Genomic DNA, 17,165 nt, shown 5'->3' on the forward strand with positions numbered 1-17,165 from the left:
TTTATATTTATCTCTATGTGACTGATACACAACTGGGATGGAGACCTAAACCATCCATCACTGGGGGAGACCACAGCACGTATCAGACAGCCCATTTGTCAAGAAACCTCAGCTTTGAACTCCTAGCACTGCTTCTATTTGTTCTGAAGTACATAATGAATTAGAGCACAAGACAATCAAAATATTGTGATAATTAATGTTTGGAAAGGGAAAAATGGTGACCACGCAAACCCCTATTGAGTGAGAAATGGAGTGTTCCAGATATGGTCTATTTAGGGTGTAGGTGTGACAGCTGAGCAATCAGGAGCACATGCTATTACCCCTTCAGTGGCGGGGGTAGCAAGGGTGGGGGTGCGGCTTGTGACAGCTGGGACACTCTCGTAGTTTCCATAACCTGTGAGATCTCACTGGTGAGGAAGTTGTCCAAGTGGGGGAAGGTCCCGATGCCTACAACAGTGTAGTCCACAAGATTCTAGAAAAATCATGATGATCTTGTCCATTGCAACAGATATTGTTTACACATCCTAAATAATATTTGAATTAGCTTACTCTGGTATCATTGGGATCACCTGAATGATTGCCATTTGAGTATTTCTGAGAAGCAAGATCTTTGAAATACTGAACCATTCTCCTTTTCCTTTATTCCTGTTATTATATAATGCCTTGCGAAAGTATTTGGCCCCCTTGAACTTTGCAACCTTTTGCCACATTTCAGGCTTCAAACATAAAGATATAAAACTGTAATTTTTTGTGAAGAATCAACAACAAGTGGGACACAATCATGAAGTGGAACGAAATATATTGGATATTTCAAACTTTTTTAACAAATAAAAAACTGAAAAATTGGGCGTGCAAAATTATTCAGCCCCCTTAAGTTAATACTTTGCAGCGCCACCTTTTGCTGCGATTACAGCTGTAAGTCGCTTGGGGTATGTCTCTATCAGTTTTGCACATAAAGACACTGAAATTTTTGCCCATTCCTCCGTGCAAAACAGCTCAAGCTCAGTGAGGTTGGATGGAGAGCATTTGTGAACAGCAGTTTTCAGTTCTTTCCACAGATTCTCGATTGGATTCAGGTCTGGACTTTGACTTGGCCATTCTAACACCTGGATATGTTTATTTGTGAACCATTATATTGTAGATTTTGCTTTATGTTTTGGATCATTGTCTTGTTGGAAGACAAATCTCCGTCCCAGTCTCAGGTGTTTTGCAGACTCCATCAGGTTTTCTTCCAGAATGGTCCTGTATTTGGCTCCATCCATCTTCCCATCAATATACATACAGTGGTGTGAAAAAGTGTTTGCCCTCTTCCTGATTTCTTTTTTTTTTTGCATGTTTGTCACACTTTAATGTTTTAAATCATCAAACTAATATATTATTAATATTATAATATTATAATATATTAATATTTATATATTAAAAAGTTGTTAACAAGCTGTTGAGAAGTACCAAAAAAATTGTGTCTTGCCTACATCTTGCCTACAATGTGTCTTGCCCACACACAAGCATGGTGGTGGTAGTTTATCATTAGATCACAGGACATGGTTCCAGAAATTCTTGCCCTTGGACAGGTTGTCTTCAGCAAACTGTTTGCGGGCTTTCTTGTGAGCCAGTTTCAGAAAAGGTTCCCTTCTGGGATGACAGCAATGCAAACCGACATGTTGCAGTGTGCGGCGTATGGACTGAGCACTGAAAAACGGTCCTTCTGGCAGCACTCATGCATCTGTTTTTTGAAGCCAGCTTCTGCCCCTGACGCACAGCACCAGGACTCGACTTCTTTGATCAACCCTTGAGGCCTAAACCAACTGAAACCCATCTTAGAAAACCTTTGTATGACCCTGGCCACTGTACTGTTTCAGGGTGTTATCGATCTTCTTATAGCCTATGCCATCTTTGTGGAGAGCAACAATTCAAATTCTCAAATCCTCAAAGAGTCTGGAAACATGGACATATAGGCTTTGCATGGTTACACTTTTATTGCCAGCAATTTTGACAATAATTGCTATATGTTGAGTTATTTTCAGAGGACAATAAATCTATACAAGCTGCATATTGACTACTCTAAAATATATCCAAGTTTCTATTCTATAGTATTGTGCCTTGAGAAAATGTACTAAAATGGTTGCTGAAATGTAAGTTTTACTTTTGTAAAATACTTTACAGTATATATATCTGTTGGATCGGACCACATGGGCCAGCCCTTACTTCCCACCTGTATCAATGAGCATTGGCTGCCCATGACCCTGTCACCGGGTCACAGCCGTTCCTTCGTTGGACCACTTTTGATAGATACTGCCCACTTCAGACTTGGAAGACACAAGAGCCCAGTCCATCACAATTTGGCCTTTGTCAAACTCAATCAAATCCTTACGCATGCTTATTTTCCTGCTTTTAACACATCAAATTTAAGGACAAAATATTAACTTGCTGCCTAATATATCCCACCCACTAACAGGTGCCATAATGAACAGATAGCTAGCGTTATTCACTCACTGGTCATGGTGTTATAATGTCATGATGTTATGTGTCCTCTTAAATTCTTTATTATACTTTTTTAACATTCAAATCTGTTTAAACTGCTTGCTGCTTTTTACTATCCCATGTCATGTCATGCTCTGTCAGGTCAGTAGCTCGAGCTGGTGCAGGTCAGGAGCTTGACTCATAGCAACTGCGTGGATAGTTGTTATAATTCCATAACAGGTGACTGGTTAAACAGAGATAGTTATAAAACTTAGCTTTATTAATGAGGTCACACAGAAGCAGATTCCTGATGCAAGCAAAAATTCATGACCCAGCTTGTACAATATACAGTGTTTATTGAAAGCAGTTTCATAAATTACTCTACAAAGGTGCAATAATGATATTCAAAAGACTATTCTTTGTACGGATCACAAGTTAAGCAATTGTCTGTGTAAAACAGAAGTACGCTGTCAAATAATATAAAGCTCGTAACAGGATGCTTCAATATGAATTATATTTCCTAACGGAACAGATGCACAAATATAAATGACTCCTCACCCTTCACAAAATATTCTCTGTGGAGCTTAACTATCAAAATTCCTTCATTCTGGAACGTCTACTGCACACAAACTCACACATTTACATGTTTAAATTGAAGTATGGCATACTAGCATATAACGTAGGACTGATAGTATTTCTTGACTTATCATCAAACCATCTCTGCCTATAGAATAAACATGTAAGCCATTTTTTTGGTGTTATAAATAAATAAAAAAAGGACAAATTGTATGTTATTCAAATTCAACTGAGTATATCATTTATTTTCTCTGACATACTAAAGTCCTTTTTGATTGTTTATGAAAAACTAGACATTCAGAATTGAACTACTTTGTAATCTAGTCTACTAGATATCACAGCGATATAAACAAAGGCAATCATCTCTGTATGACACTTTTGCATTTTAAACCCCGACAATGAGCAGTAATTTTTCAGTAATCAAGTCGTGAACGATTTGCTGTTTGTGTGCTGCTTGAGTGCAAAAGAGCTAAAAATCTGCAAACACATGAAAAACGTTCGAAACAAAGCGGTCCTTGCCCTGTAAGAAGCCTGATTTTGTTTTCCACAATAAGTCAGACAAGCATTACTTGATGATTGGAGATACTTTGGCCCTAGGCTGCAGATTCTGGCCTCTTTGCAGCCATAAAACACCATCTCTACTGCTGTATTGTCATGGCACACATAAAACATCTCTTATCCTTTCCTGTTGTCCATGATCATGGCCGAGGTCCAGTCTTTCATCAATAGCAGTCAGTTCTGTAAAGATCCTACTGTGTATCCTTGACAAGTCATGTCCAGAGTGCGTGATGAAAAGTGACGAGGAAGACAATAATGAGCATCACAATCAGCCTCCTTACTGCAAAACGAAAAACGAAACAATATGGTATAGAATAATTTAAATTATTAAATTTTGTACATTTCCATGTGGGTAATCAAGTCAAGTTTCAAGTCAAGTTTATTTGTATAGCGCTTTTCACAACAGACATTGTCTCAAAGCACATACATAAACATAAACATGCAGGTAATATGAAGTTTAATTTTTAAGAGATAAGTTTAAAACGCATTCATGGACTCATATAGTTAATAAAAGTTTTCAAAATCAGATTTTGGACTGGTAACCATGAGTTTGGCTAACCAATATAAATGCACAGCAACTTCTTCTGAGATTTGGGTACAGAACATGTCTTGATGTTTATACTTATAGAATCTTAAGGCAATTTGTCTTTCACTGAGCAACCTATAAATACCGCAATATCTTGAATCTTAACTTGTTCAGAAATGCAACACTCCAGTGCTATGACAATCGAGCAGAAAATACACTTACAAAGTAAACATCCAGCACTGAGCCGTCGTCTCGGTCCATGTCCACTGTGCTTTGCTCAGACGTCAGACAGATGGCGCTGTCCTCCAGCCTGAAGTTTGAGTACGAGTTGTTGGGATTTCTGAGACACACACCAGGATGAAACATTAGCATAAAAAAAAACAGAGCCATAATGATGAATAATATTCCATATTCCAAAAGCAACAAAAGTACCAATGGAAGCATCAATAAAAAACAAAATCCAAAAACTTAAATAGGCTGGTCCATGACATCAGCAAAATATAACATATTTAATAGCTCTAAAATGTAATAGCTCTAAACGTATTACTGTTTCCTACTTTTCAGTATTACACAGAGGGATGACAGATTAATAGGAAAAATGATGGCTTTAGTGTTAGTTATAATGTTATATCGGTAGAAGAATGCAGAGGATGGAGCCGCCAGGAAGGAGGAAAAGAGGAAGACCAAGGAGGAGGTTTATGGATGTGGTGAGGGAAGACATGCAGGTAGTTGGGTTGAAAGAGGCAGATGTACAGGGGGTATGGAGACGGATGATCCGCTGTGGCGACCCCTAATGAAGAGAAGCCGAAAGAAGAAGAAGAAATGTTATCTATAATGTATGGGGAATTATTTAGTTTATTTACTTTTGCCTGAATTTACTCCATTTGTTGTCTAAGAGTGAAGAATCACTGCAAATGAAAATTAGGTTATCATATGTGAGGATCTTTAATCCAAATAAACAACTAACATTCTGGAGTGACATATGTAAGCAAAGGTGCACTGAAGCTTAACACCCTAATGAAATATGTTGTGCTAAGACATGTTTTTCCCCATAAATGTGTCACCTGCCTGTGTGTCACATGACAATGTCACCTGTGTCAGCTGAGGAATGTGCTTTTTTTTATTGCCTGCACCTAGAGACCTTTTTACTTCTTGGACTTAGAATTGTGTTCCTGCAAGAAGTTGTCATCGAGGCTGTTCATTAACTAGGTCTGTCCTGTACCAATTTGTTGTTGGCCAGAGAAAACAAGTACACACCAACACTTTTAGAAATCACCCGTTGTACTGTACATAATAAACAAAGTTATTGGTGCTGATCTGGATTAATGGATTCATTTAGGTAATCGAGATCAGTTGCTAGATTACGAAATGGTTAAAAACATTTCTGGTCAGTAAACATATTTATTGTTAATGTGCCTATTTTTATTCATTATTGTTATTATTATTTATAAATTATTTAATTGTTTTGTTAAGGAATATAGTAACATTTAGTGGTGTTATATCCTGGTCACTTTGCAAACCTTTCATTGTGCATTATTATAATAAATAGAACATGTTGATTCTTTTATAGAAGATGTATAGTAAGAGAGAGAGATAGAGAGAAAGAGAGAGAGAGAGAGAGAGAGAGAGAGAGTAAAATAAAGTAAAATAGAGGCTATCTAGGGGATAGACTGTTAACAGCTGTAATAATCTAACTTATAACAGCTATAAACTTGTTTTATGCATATTCTCTAATCAAAAGAATATTAATCATTGGCAATTGTGTTTTTTAAGTGGAAAAAAACACTAATGCATTTTGGAAAACAATGAACTTCAGGCTTGTAACAGTAACCCTGCTTTGCACTCAGCTGCGTTACCTGACCCTGATGACTATTACAAAGTTGTGTTTCATTTACTTTGCTTTCCAAATGAGCTGAAGCACGTCAGAAGTGATGGTTTATGCATCTAAAATCCATCGCAAATATGTACCGACGAATCAGTAAAATCGTCCCAGGTCAAAATACACCACTGTGCATATATTTACAGAGCAGCTACAGACTGCAGTGGGATAATAGTGCTTGATTTATGTTTATTTTTCCTACTTATGTGTGCTGTTTGACCAAAAGAAAAAAGAAAACATTAAAGTAACCTTGTATTCACCCCTGCCCCTGAATGGATCATGCATACAGATCGACACCATGTTATTATAATCCAGACTGTCGCCTCGTCCATAAACACAATATAATCCTCTCATTGTATTGTGTAAGTGGACAAGGTGACAGGTGACAAAGGAAGTGTACCTGTTTACCACAGCTGCCATACAATCGCGGTGTTAGTTGCCTTAGTGCTAAATGCCATCTTTTGTAACATTCTCTTTCACGTTATTGTTAGGTCTCTTAGGTTGCTAATGAAATATTCAGGTGGTGTTTTGATACCAAACTTCCCGGTAAACAGGTGTGTGTCGAACAGCAAACCACAATGCGTATATCGAGTGCGACTGATAAGACTCAGTGAACAGAGAACATCCAGAGGACTAGAGGGTTGTAGTCCGGAAATACTGCTTGCTATCTCCATCACAGTTAAATATAGGCCTCTTGGAGACAGGCCAGATGACTAAAGTGGCAGCAGTGAGGCTAGGGTGGGAACTCGGCAGGTGTGTGTGGTGGCTCAAGGTATTTGAGTGATATGGCATGTCTGCATGCTTGCGCAACATGTGTATGTGTGTGTGTGTATGTGTGTGTGTGTGTGTGTGTGTGTGTGTGTGTGTGTGTGTATGTATAAGTGGGTGTAGGTTTCTAGGGCATTACCGATAGTTTGGTCTGGCAGGCAGGTATCTGTCGCTAACGTACATAGGAGTGGCCATTGAAGAAGGCTCACCATAGGTGGTTGTGTTCGAGACTAGGTCGGGCTGCCGATAAGAAGCAAACCCTGCGGGGAAATAAATGAAGAGAAAAAGTCGCATTATTTATAATGTTCTATAATTACATTGTCGGAAATACACAGTCGGTTAATGACCAATTCATAGATATAATGCAGCTGAGAAATCTTTGTGACTTTCCAATTAATATTATTAGAAATCAGTGGATCACTCTAATTAGACTCGTATCAGAAAACATAAATAAGTTGACATCAACTGTCTACAAAAGCTACAAAAAAAGCATTAAAAAATTGTACAATGTCAATTCTGAAATTTGCATTTTTTTACTTGTATAGGCTAAAATTATTATTTTTTGCTTATCTCTATAAAAATAAACAATTATAATTATAGAATTAAAATGTTTAAAAATGACAAACTTTGTTCTCCATTAATAATTTTTTATTTATTTGATCCTTTTAGTCCGTATGGCTTTAGTGTAAGATTTAATAATGCTGCGAATCTGTTTGCCCTTCTCACTTATTTACTAAGTCATATAACTGAGCCTCACCCATGTCTCTAAATGTATTCTAATGGATTCATTGAGCAACACTGCATGCAAATGACATGCATGGTATACATAGTTAGGCTAGGCTGAAAGTGCAAAGGTCGTAATTAGGGCTGTGGAGTTTCGGTTTAGAGTTCTTCTTTCGGTCCTTCGGCTCACATAGCAACAATTTTCTGCACTTAATAGAAGAAAATAATCTTATCATCTTATGCAATCCACTAAAGCAGCACCAGAAACAGCACCCGGATTTACTATACCCACCTTATGTTTGGGAATGGGGGAAAAAAAACCTTTTTCCTGAAGGTTAGAGATGATACATTGGCATATATAAATATAAAATAGGAAAAATAAGTATTTGAACACCCTGCTATTTTGCAAGTTCTCCCACTTAGAAATCATGGAGGGGTCTGAAATTGTCATCGTAGGTGCACTGTGTATGATTTTTTAACTATTTATTTGTATGATACAGCTGCAAATAAGTATTTGAACACCTGAGAAAGTCAATGTTAATATTTGGTACGTTAGCCTTTGTTTGCAATTACAGAGGTCAAATGTTTCCTGTAGTTTTTCACCAGGTTTGCACACACTGCAGGAGGGATTTTGGCCCACTCCTCCACACAGATCTTCTCTAGATCAGTCAGGTTTCTGGCCTGTCGCTGAGAAACACGGAGTTTGAGCTCCCTTCTAAGATTCTCTATTGGGTTTAAGTCTGGAGACTGGCTAGGCCATGCCAGAACCTTGATATGCTTCTTACAGAGCCACTCCTTGGTTATCCTGGCTGTGTGCTTCAGGTCATTGTCATGTTGGAAGACCCAGCCTCGACCAATCTTCAATGCTCTAACTGAGGGAAGGAGGTTGTTCCCCAAAATCTCACAATACATGGCCCCGGTCATCCTCTCCTTAATACAGTGCAGTCGCCCTGTCCCATGTGCAGAAAAACACCCCCAAAGCATGATGCTACCACCCCCATGCTTCACAGTAGGGATGGTGTTCTTGTAATGGTACTCATCATTCTTCTTCCTCCAAACATGTTTAGTGGAATTATGACCCAAAAGTTCTATTTTGGTCTCATCTGACCACATGACTTTCTCCCATGACTCCTTTGGATCATCCAAATGGTCACTGGCAAACTTAAGACGTGCCTGGACATGTGCTGGTTTAAGCAGGGGAACCTTCCTTGCCATGCATGATTTCAAACCATGACGTCTTAGTGTATTACCAACAGTAACCTTGGAAACGGTGATCCCAGCTCTTTTCAGGTCATTGACCAGCTCCTCCCGTGTAGTTCTGGGCTGATTTCTCACCTTCCTTAGGATCATTGAAACCCCACGAGGTGAGATCTTGCATGGAGCCCCAGTCCGAGGAAGATTGACAGTCATGTTTAGCTTCTTCCATTTTCTAATGATTGCTCCAACAGTGGACCTTTTTTCACCAAGCGGCTTGGCAATTTCGCTGTAGCCCTTTCCAGCCTTGTGGAGGTGTACAATTTTGTCTCTAGTGTCTTTGGACAGCTCTTTGGTCTTGGCCATGTTAGTAGTTGGATTCTTACTGATTGTATGGGGTGGACAGGTATTTTTATGCAGCTAACGACCTCAAACAGGTGCATCTAATTTAGGATAATAAATGTAGTGGAGGTGGACATTTTAAAGGCAGACTAACAGGTCTATGAGGGTCATAATTCTAGATGATAGACAGGTGTTCAAATACCTATTTGCAGCTGTATCATACAAATAAATAGTTAAAAAAAAATCATATATTGTGATTTCTGGATTTTTTTTTTTGATTATGTCTCTCACAGTGGACATGCACCTACGATGACAATTTCAGACCCCTCCATGATTTCTAAGTGGGAGAACTTGCAAAATAGCAGGGTGTTCAAATACTTATTTTCCTCACTGTATATATATGTTGCTATTTGTTGTAGGATCTGATCCAATATGTGTATTTTAATACCCCATACTCCATGTTTTTGGCATCAACCCCATATTGAGACAGCGAAGCACACTGGTCTCTTCCAATAAATATTTGCAAATAATTTGTACATATTTTTGATGTACCAAACCCATTAACTCATTGGTCCTGAAAGTAGGGCCCATGCTTTTATAATAATTTGACAATAACCTGAATATTGCTAAATACTAAGTAATAAATTAGGGTCCCAAGCCCGGATAAATGGGTAGGGTTGCGTTAGGAAGGGCATCCAGCGTAAAAACGAGCCAAATCAAACATGCGGATGGTCCGAAAGGAAGTTTTTTTACTAAGTAATAAATTAGCCTGTTAAAAGTTTAAACTCATATTGATAAGTTTGCTCACCATGCACCTCCAGACTGGCAAGACTGCGGGCTGTCACCAGTCTCTCAACCCTGTCCTCTGCTCTTTCCTCCCTGTGTGGGGACAGCAGCTCCTGAGAGGACGATTTTATAGGGACTATGGAGTTACGCACTCGCTTAGAGGGAGAATATCGGTTTGCTGATAGAAAAAAAAAACAGTGGAAAGGAATCAGTCAGGAAAGAGAATTGAAAAGAAATGAAGGCAGAAGATTTGATTTTCATTAATTATATTCCAAAAGTTACCACTCTAAATTAATTTCACTATATAACAATCCTTTGTCTTTTGTTATGTACATAAAATAAATTATGGAAAAAAAAACTGTTCAGGATGTCTCAGTGCATGGAAAAGAAGCTAATATTGGCATGGAAATGAAAACGTAGGTAATTTGACTTGAGAAAATGTACATATACTACAGGTGTTAAAAGAATTTTTAAGGAAGTCCAGCAAAGCTGTGGAAGATAATAGCTGTGCCCAGGTCAGTGTAAGCTTTACTTTTTTATAAACAGTACCATGAAAAAGCATTAGGTAAAGTGAAAATGCTTTCAGGTATAATTTCTATAAAGAAGTCCCAAATCAAATCAACTTGTGTTATTAATCTTTTTTTCCTGGAACAAAATCTCGTACAATTCTATAAAACACAGTTTTATTAAAATAGCTTCTAGGATTTACAAATAATGTGCTTCTGGTGAAATATATGTATGGTTTTTATATATGTAATTTAAAGCAGCTAAACCCCACTTCGGCCAAAAACATTTTTTTTTTGGCTGTGTAAGATTTCAGCCAAAACAACTGCTGTCAAATGTAATTTTTTTAGAACTTCATAAAGTAGAAAATGGCAATATTTCACTTTGTAAAGTGAAAATATTAGACTAAGAAATAGAATGCAAGTATTTGTTTGCTGTAACTTCCTTCTGTCAACTTCCTTTTCTGCAGAAAGCTTAAAAGCTTTCACAACTATTTATACAAGTCTACAGAATGCGTTAAAAATAAATTATTTGCATGTTTTGTATACAGGTTAGTTGTGTTTTTAAGTAAGCACGTATACCAATTATGTGACCTGTCACAATGCAGTCGCAAAATAGTGTTGCCATTTTTAAATGTGTGTGACGCAGCTCTAAAATTGGGCAGGTGCTACAGAAATTTCACGAAACACTCGCCAGACACTCACTCTGGATTTTTCGGAAGACTCTGGTACTCATAAATTTGAGAAACCTGTTTGCATAGAAGCTCGGCCTGTGAACTGACACCGTATCCTATGAATATGAAAAGGAGAGAGATTTGTTCAGAAAAGCTGATTTCATATTACAGATATCAATGAGATGAGGCCTGTTCATACAGAGACAAGCCGATGTATAGTCTATCAACTTACACCATCGTAGACAAGTGCTTTCCAAGAGTGCTCCAGCTTCTTGATAAACCTTAGTGGAAAGAGCAGAGAGAGTTTGGCACAGAATGGGTTTATGTAAAATATTAGAAAAACAAGCCCTTCTTTCTGAGCTGCATACACCCAGTGAGTAAATAGCCAGTGAGTCATCAGCATTGTCACGTAAGGAATAAAACAAGACATGCTGTTATAGGAAAATAACCAACAACATGGTGGTGTGTAGTGATGTGACCTCCTGACATAAAAACATGTACTGTTACCACCCTCAAGTTAAATATTTTCTAATTACAGCAGATCCTGAAGTAATCCATTTCTTTTATATCACAGCAACTTGGCAAATAATTAGCATTGTTATTTTTTTTTATTTGAATACATACAGTGTTGTAGATTTTACCTGGCTACAAGATTTTCCTCATGTTTTTATTAAAGTAGTGCACATTATACTTAGCCAATGTTCTTTTTATGGCTTACAGTATATCAGCTGTACAGAGCTGTTCCCTCACCACCTTACTTTGTTTTTCTGACTCTCTTTAACATGACTGTCCTATAAAGTATGATTTTTCCACTGATGTCTGCCTGAGGAAGTCCTTCCAAAAGTGTTAAATAAATGTCTTCACACAGAAAACATTTCTAAATACCACTATATCAATCATTATCAATAGAGAATCCACCAAAAAAGTTCCTGTGTGAATTGTTGCTAACCATAAATTACATTAAAATACACCTTGCAGCTGGAGTTATTGTCAGAACTGTTATTATGGAAAATGTATCAACACCTCCAACAGTATTATGGCAGAATGTACTGAAATATAGTAAAGTCTATATCACTCAAACAATTCAAACCTTACAAGGACTGAGAATAAATATAGGCTCTGGGTTGAGGAACAAAGTACAATTTGGAAAGTTGTATTAATCCTTATTAAAAGACCTGAATATATCAGTGTGTTGTGCTTATTCATAGGCTTTCACATAGTCACTATTTTTGTACTAGAACACTCTGTGCTTTTTTATTCATTGTAATTATGTTCAGTGCTGTTTTTTGACTGTTAAACAGACAGACAGTGTTAAAGTGCAGCGTAGAACGCTGTGTCCTTACCTGTATGACTGCAGGATGTCAATTATGCCCAGGAAAATCAACAGCTTCTCACCCCTGTTGGTTCTGGCTGGGATGCCACCCATTCTACAGAAAACAATACATTGATCAATATACTTTATATCGATTATTTTAAAAATACTTCTAGAAATATATCACATGTAAGAAGGTTAGATAGTACACATTGAAATAATAATTTCCAGACAGAGCAGGCCTCATCTAATTAAACAGACACAGATTTTTCTATGTAAATGTATGCATATTTTATAAACCAAAAGATTTAAATACCAATACCAAATAAATCTCACAGAAAACAAGTTTGGCATGACATGACTGTGCCTAGTGGGTGGGGCTTAAAACCTATCCAATCTATGATTGACAAAATTCACTTATTAATGGAAAAAAACATACGTTTTGTAGCACAGTTTCATGCCTGCCTCCGTGTATGATATGTATATCAAGCTTGGTGTATCTGTGCCCTGTATCTGTGCCCTGTATTTTCATAGAGTCTTCTAACAACAACTCACGTGTTATCTGTGGTCACAACCTCTGCTGCCTTGCCATCCCCCTGGATGGACTCCATGGCGGTGGAGTAGAGTACCCTCTGTCCTACAGGACGCCTGCCGTCTCCTCCACTACCTTCTGCTTCTCTGTGGCTGTGTGTATCCAGCACGTGTATGCCCAGGAGCAAACTATAATCCATGATCTTAAAGCTCTCCAAAACCTACACACACATCCATATACATACATCTGTTTACCACAATGCTAATTGGCCAATTAATTCTAATCAACAACACATAGAATCAGATGTAGGTCAGAAGACATTTAGAAATGTATGAGTCAAAGTAACACTACATGAAGCAATCACCCAATACTCTGGAAGAGGAAGACATGAGGGGCACTCTGTCATGGTTAAAATAATATGCTGAGAGGGTCAAATGGTTGTTTCTCTGCAGTGAGATCAGCAAAAAAAACTGAGGGGGGAAGATAAGAAAAACTAAAACACCCAAGACAGGAAAGCAAGACATTTCCTTGCTATAAATCCATGGTCAAACAAGGCCATGATGACTGTGTGCACACTAAGAGTGCACCAAGTTTGTTTCTGGATACGAATATCCGGCTCAAAGACACTGAGAGAGAAAGCAAATGACGTCTGTTTATTTGGCCTGAGTTATGTATTAATAAAGAGAACAGAATGACCTTCTTCCTGACTAAAGCGCTTTCTCTAAGAAGTTTTCACATGAACAAAGTTTAATATAATCCTGCTGAATGAGGAAAAATGCATGAAGGACACAGCTTTGTTTTTGCCCAATCACTTAATTGTCTAGAAAGATGACATGTAGATAGGTATAACATATTAAAACTCAGAATCAATGTCTGTAATTGGGACAAGGGGAAAAAACCCTAAGGTGCACTATTTTGAACAAATAGTTAGGAAACTATTGCAGGAAATACCACTTGATGGACTTTCATAAATAACTTAGTGAAGATAAACAGAAATGATAAATAATTATCACAATCCACAGTCAAGGAAATACATTTACTAGTAATGCTATTACTTGTGTAACAAGAACATAAACATTGCCTTTAGTTCAGGTCTATGCACAGAAATTGTGCTATAAAAGATGAGCATAGAAGTCAGATGTGACCCAGAGCTACATCTCTAGGTTTTACATTTGCTTTTGCCAAATGTGGGTGTGGCCTTAACTTTTTTTTTTTTGCAATAAATATTTAATCCTACACTGAAAACACCAGAAAAATCACCAGAAAAATGTTAGCGGTAGAAATGCTAGCTCAGTTCAACAATTCAACATATATACCACTCGATTGCATGATGTTCTTTGGAGAAATGTGCATAACTATCTATTTCAAACAGGTTTAATTTCCAAAAAAATATATGCCAACTAGTAATCCTTTAAAGTTTAAATCAGGTACTGATAAATGAATGAGGCGAAGGTTTACCACCAGAACAATTGAATTCGGTGTTTGAGAGACCTCCACTATTACTGCATTGGCAGAAATTTTGCTTAGTCACACTGCTTTGTTAAAATGTACAAAACCAGTCACTTTGCATAACACATCAAATGGTCTTATCCACCAAAACCACTTCCTAAGTTTTCTATATGTGACGAATGACAGGCAGAAAATGTTTAGTAGCCAACACCAATTTTTGTTTAAAAAAACCCCAACCAATTACTTAAAAGTGGGATATGCTGTGTTAGGCCCTCTGTTTTTTCCATTGTACTAGGAACTGAGAAAGATGGTGAGCAAGGCTAATATCTGCTTTGCATGGCCTTTATGTTCCCGTCTTTTGAATATGCCCATGGTGCTTTGCATCCCATCTGTGGTGTCCATGTTTCTCCAACAAAAGGGTGTGTCAGGGATTCATAGTAAATTATACTTAATTTTATTTGTTATAGTTTAAGGCAAGGATATTTATACTATTCCACTTTAGGCCATAAATTCAAACCTATTGTTGATGTTGCCATTAAATAGTGATCGGTTGCTAAGTCAGTTTGAAGATGTAACAATGAATCAGGTTTTTTGTGCATTGAAGTATGCTTAAATATATCTGTTATAGCAGTTAAACTGCTTGTCTTGTCACAAAACAAAAAACAAAACCCAGCCTTAGCTGTGTCAGGAAACATAATGTTGAAGCTTTAACTTTTCATTTTCCCCTCTAATGTCAGACTAGACACTCATCTCAAATGCTAAATAAACATCACTCTATATGTTCATCTTAATTACATGTTACAGAAAACTGCACTAAAAACTATCACAGACAATATTTGCTGTGTCCCATGCAAGTGCCTGTAAATGTGTTGCTACTATAGAAATAATAATGCATTATTTTATGATCATTTCCTATTCAATGACAGAAAGAATAGGCTGAACATGGGCAAAGATCATTAACAATAAAATGGCTATTATTTTCCATATGTCAATAACACTCTGACAGCAGAAAGCACTCCTGCATGTCACGCACCATAAAGCATTATTTATATTCTCTACATTTATTACTATACTCATACACACACTACTGAGGAAATGTGTATGGGAGAACAATAGCATTGGAGACATTGATGAAATCTTTTAATCTTTTAATAAAATCATGTATGTAGAGTCTGAAAGATGTGTGAAAAAAGTAGATATCTTTTAATATAGCTAAATCATCAAAAATCTTAAAAAAAAAATCGAAATAATTTGATCCATAGCTCACAAAATGTAATGTTTACAAAAGATTAACTAGGTTCAAGCAAATCTGAACATATTTTCTTATATCTGTTCACACAAGTTACAAAATCATTTAATAATTTGTTAAATAGAGGAAGTGTGTTTAAAAAAAAATGAAGGATGCTATGGAAAATTGCTTTGGTAATGTGAGCCTGAACTAATGTTATCAATTTGTTACACCCAGACAGAACTCGCAGGAGTGTGAGTGAAAACTGAGCTAACATGCTGAAATGACGTGAGTTACGTGTTGCTCTCTGACAGGCATTGTAAAGTTGTCACTGAAATCCTAGCTAAAGTGCTAAACAAATGTTTGTCACAGGTGAAACTCTGATAGGAGTCATGCAATCATTAGTGAAAACTGAGCTAGCATGCTAAATTAATGTTAAATAACATTAAGTTATTCCATTTCTCACAAGCCTGTAAGTGAAAACTGAGCCGAAATGCTGAATCTAAGAGAGTTACTTGTTATACTCTGACAGGACTCATATGGTTGCTATTGAAATATGGCATGCCCTGCTAAACAAACGTAAGCTACTTGTTGAACTCTGACAGAGCTTACATGATTGTTAACAAAAAGTGAGCTTACACGATTTACTTGTTATTTGCTGGCAGAATCATTTGGTTGTCATTGAAAACTGAGCTAATGTACTAAATCCATGTTAGCTACTGGTTGATATTGAAAAGAATGTAATTCCTTGCTGAAAAAAGCCTACAGAAACTATCATAGAAGTTAACATTTTTTTTACTATACATATTGTGTTTGTGTGCATCATTAACTAATTATCATTAAAGTTGGGACCATTACACAGGAACCATTACAGTTCCAATAAAAACAATACAATTGTTATTATAACCATTAAATCAATTAACAACTATTTTTATGTTTTGTCATTGTGGTTTATTCACCATAATTCATATGAATTATACATTTGTATTTTAACAGTGAGCAAACTCAAAAAACCCAAAAAACGTTCTTTCGGCTTCTCCCATTAGGGGTCTCCACAGCGGATCCATATTCATGATCCGCATGTTCGATTTGGCACATGTTTTTACGCTGGATGCCCTTCCGGAAACAACCCTCCCATTTATCCGGGCTTGGGACCGGCACTAAGAGTGCACTGCCTTGTGCAACCCTAATGGCTGGGGTCGGTTCCCTGACCGGGGATCGAGCCCGGGGCGCAGCGGTGAGAGCGGCGCATCCTAACCACTAGACTACCAGGGAACCGTAGAACTTATTTTGGCTTCTCCCATTAGGGGTCGCCACAGCGGATCATTCGCATGTTGATTTAGCACGTTTTTACGCTGGATGCCCTTCCTAACGCAACCCTCCCCATTTATCCGGGCTTGGGACCGGCACTAAGAGTTGCTGGGGTTGGTTCCCTGTCCGCAGATCAAACCCGGGCCGCAGTGGTGATAGCGCCGCATCCTAACCACTAGACCACCAGGGAACCTTAGAACTTTCTTTTGGCTTCTTCCATTAGGGGTCGCCACAGCAGATCATCCATATGTTGATTTGGCACATGTTTTTACGCTAGATGCCCTTTCTAATGCAACCCTCCCCATTTATCCGGGCTTGGGACCGGCACTAAGAGTGGCTGGGGT

The 17,165-nt window shown here is 37.6% G+C and overlaps 1 protein-coding gene across 4 annotated transcripts in view; it reads right to left on the reverse strand.

Annotated features, from left to right (window-relative positions):
- Nucleotides 1-2,799: 2,799 nt before the first annotated feature.
- pip5k1bb (phosphatidylinositol-4-phosphate 5-kinase, type I, beta b) overlaps nt 2,800-17,165 on the reverse strand; it is a 45,079-nt gene continuing 30,713 nt past the window's right edge. For all 4 annotated transcript variants that reach the window (XM_046870811.1, XM_046870810.1, XM_046870812.1 and 1 more), the window contains 8 exons: nt 12,857-13,053; nt 12,333-12,416; nt 11,222-11,270; nt 11,021-11,105; nt 9,835-9,990; nt 6,907-7,027; nt 4,343-4,460; nt 2,800-3,874 (listed from right to left, as the gene is read on the reverse strand). In XM_046870811.1, the coding sequence (XP_046726767.1) occupies nt 3,872-3,874; nt 4,343-4,460; nt 6,907-7,027; nt 9,835-9,990; nt 11,021-11,105; nt 11,222-11,270; nt 12,333-12,416; nt 12,857-13,053 (813 nt within the window). In that variant the 3' untranslated portion in view covers nt 2,800-3,871. The remainder of the gene's footprint in view (nt 3,875-4,342; nt 4,461-6,906; nt 7,028-9,834; nt 9,991-11,020; nt 11,106-11,221; nt 11,271-12,332; nt 12,417-12,856; nt 13,054-17,165) is intronic.

The sequence above is a fragment of the Silurus meridionalis genome, chromosome 17, assembly GCF_014805685.1.
Source record: "Silurus meridionalis isolate SWU-2019-XX chromosome 17, ASM1480568v1, whole genome shotgun sequence".
NCBI lineage: Eukaryota > Metazoa > Chordata > Actinopteri > Siluriformes > Siluridae > Silurus > Silurus meridionalis.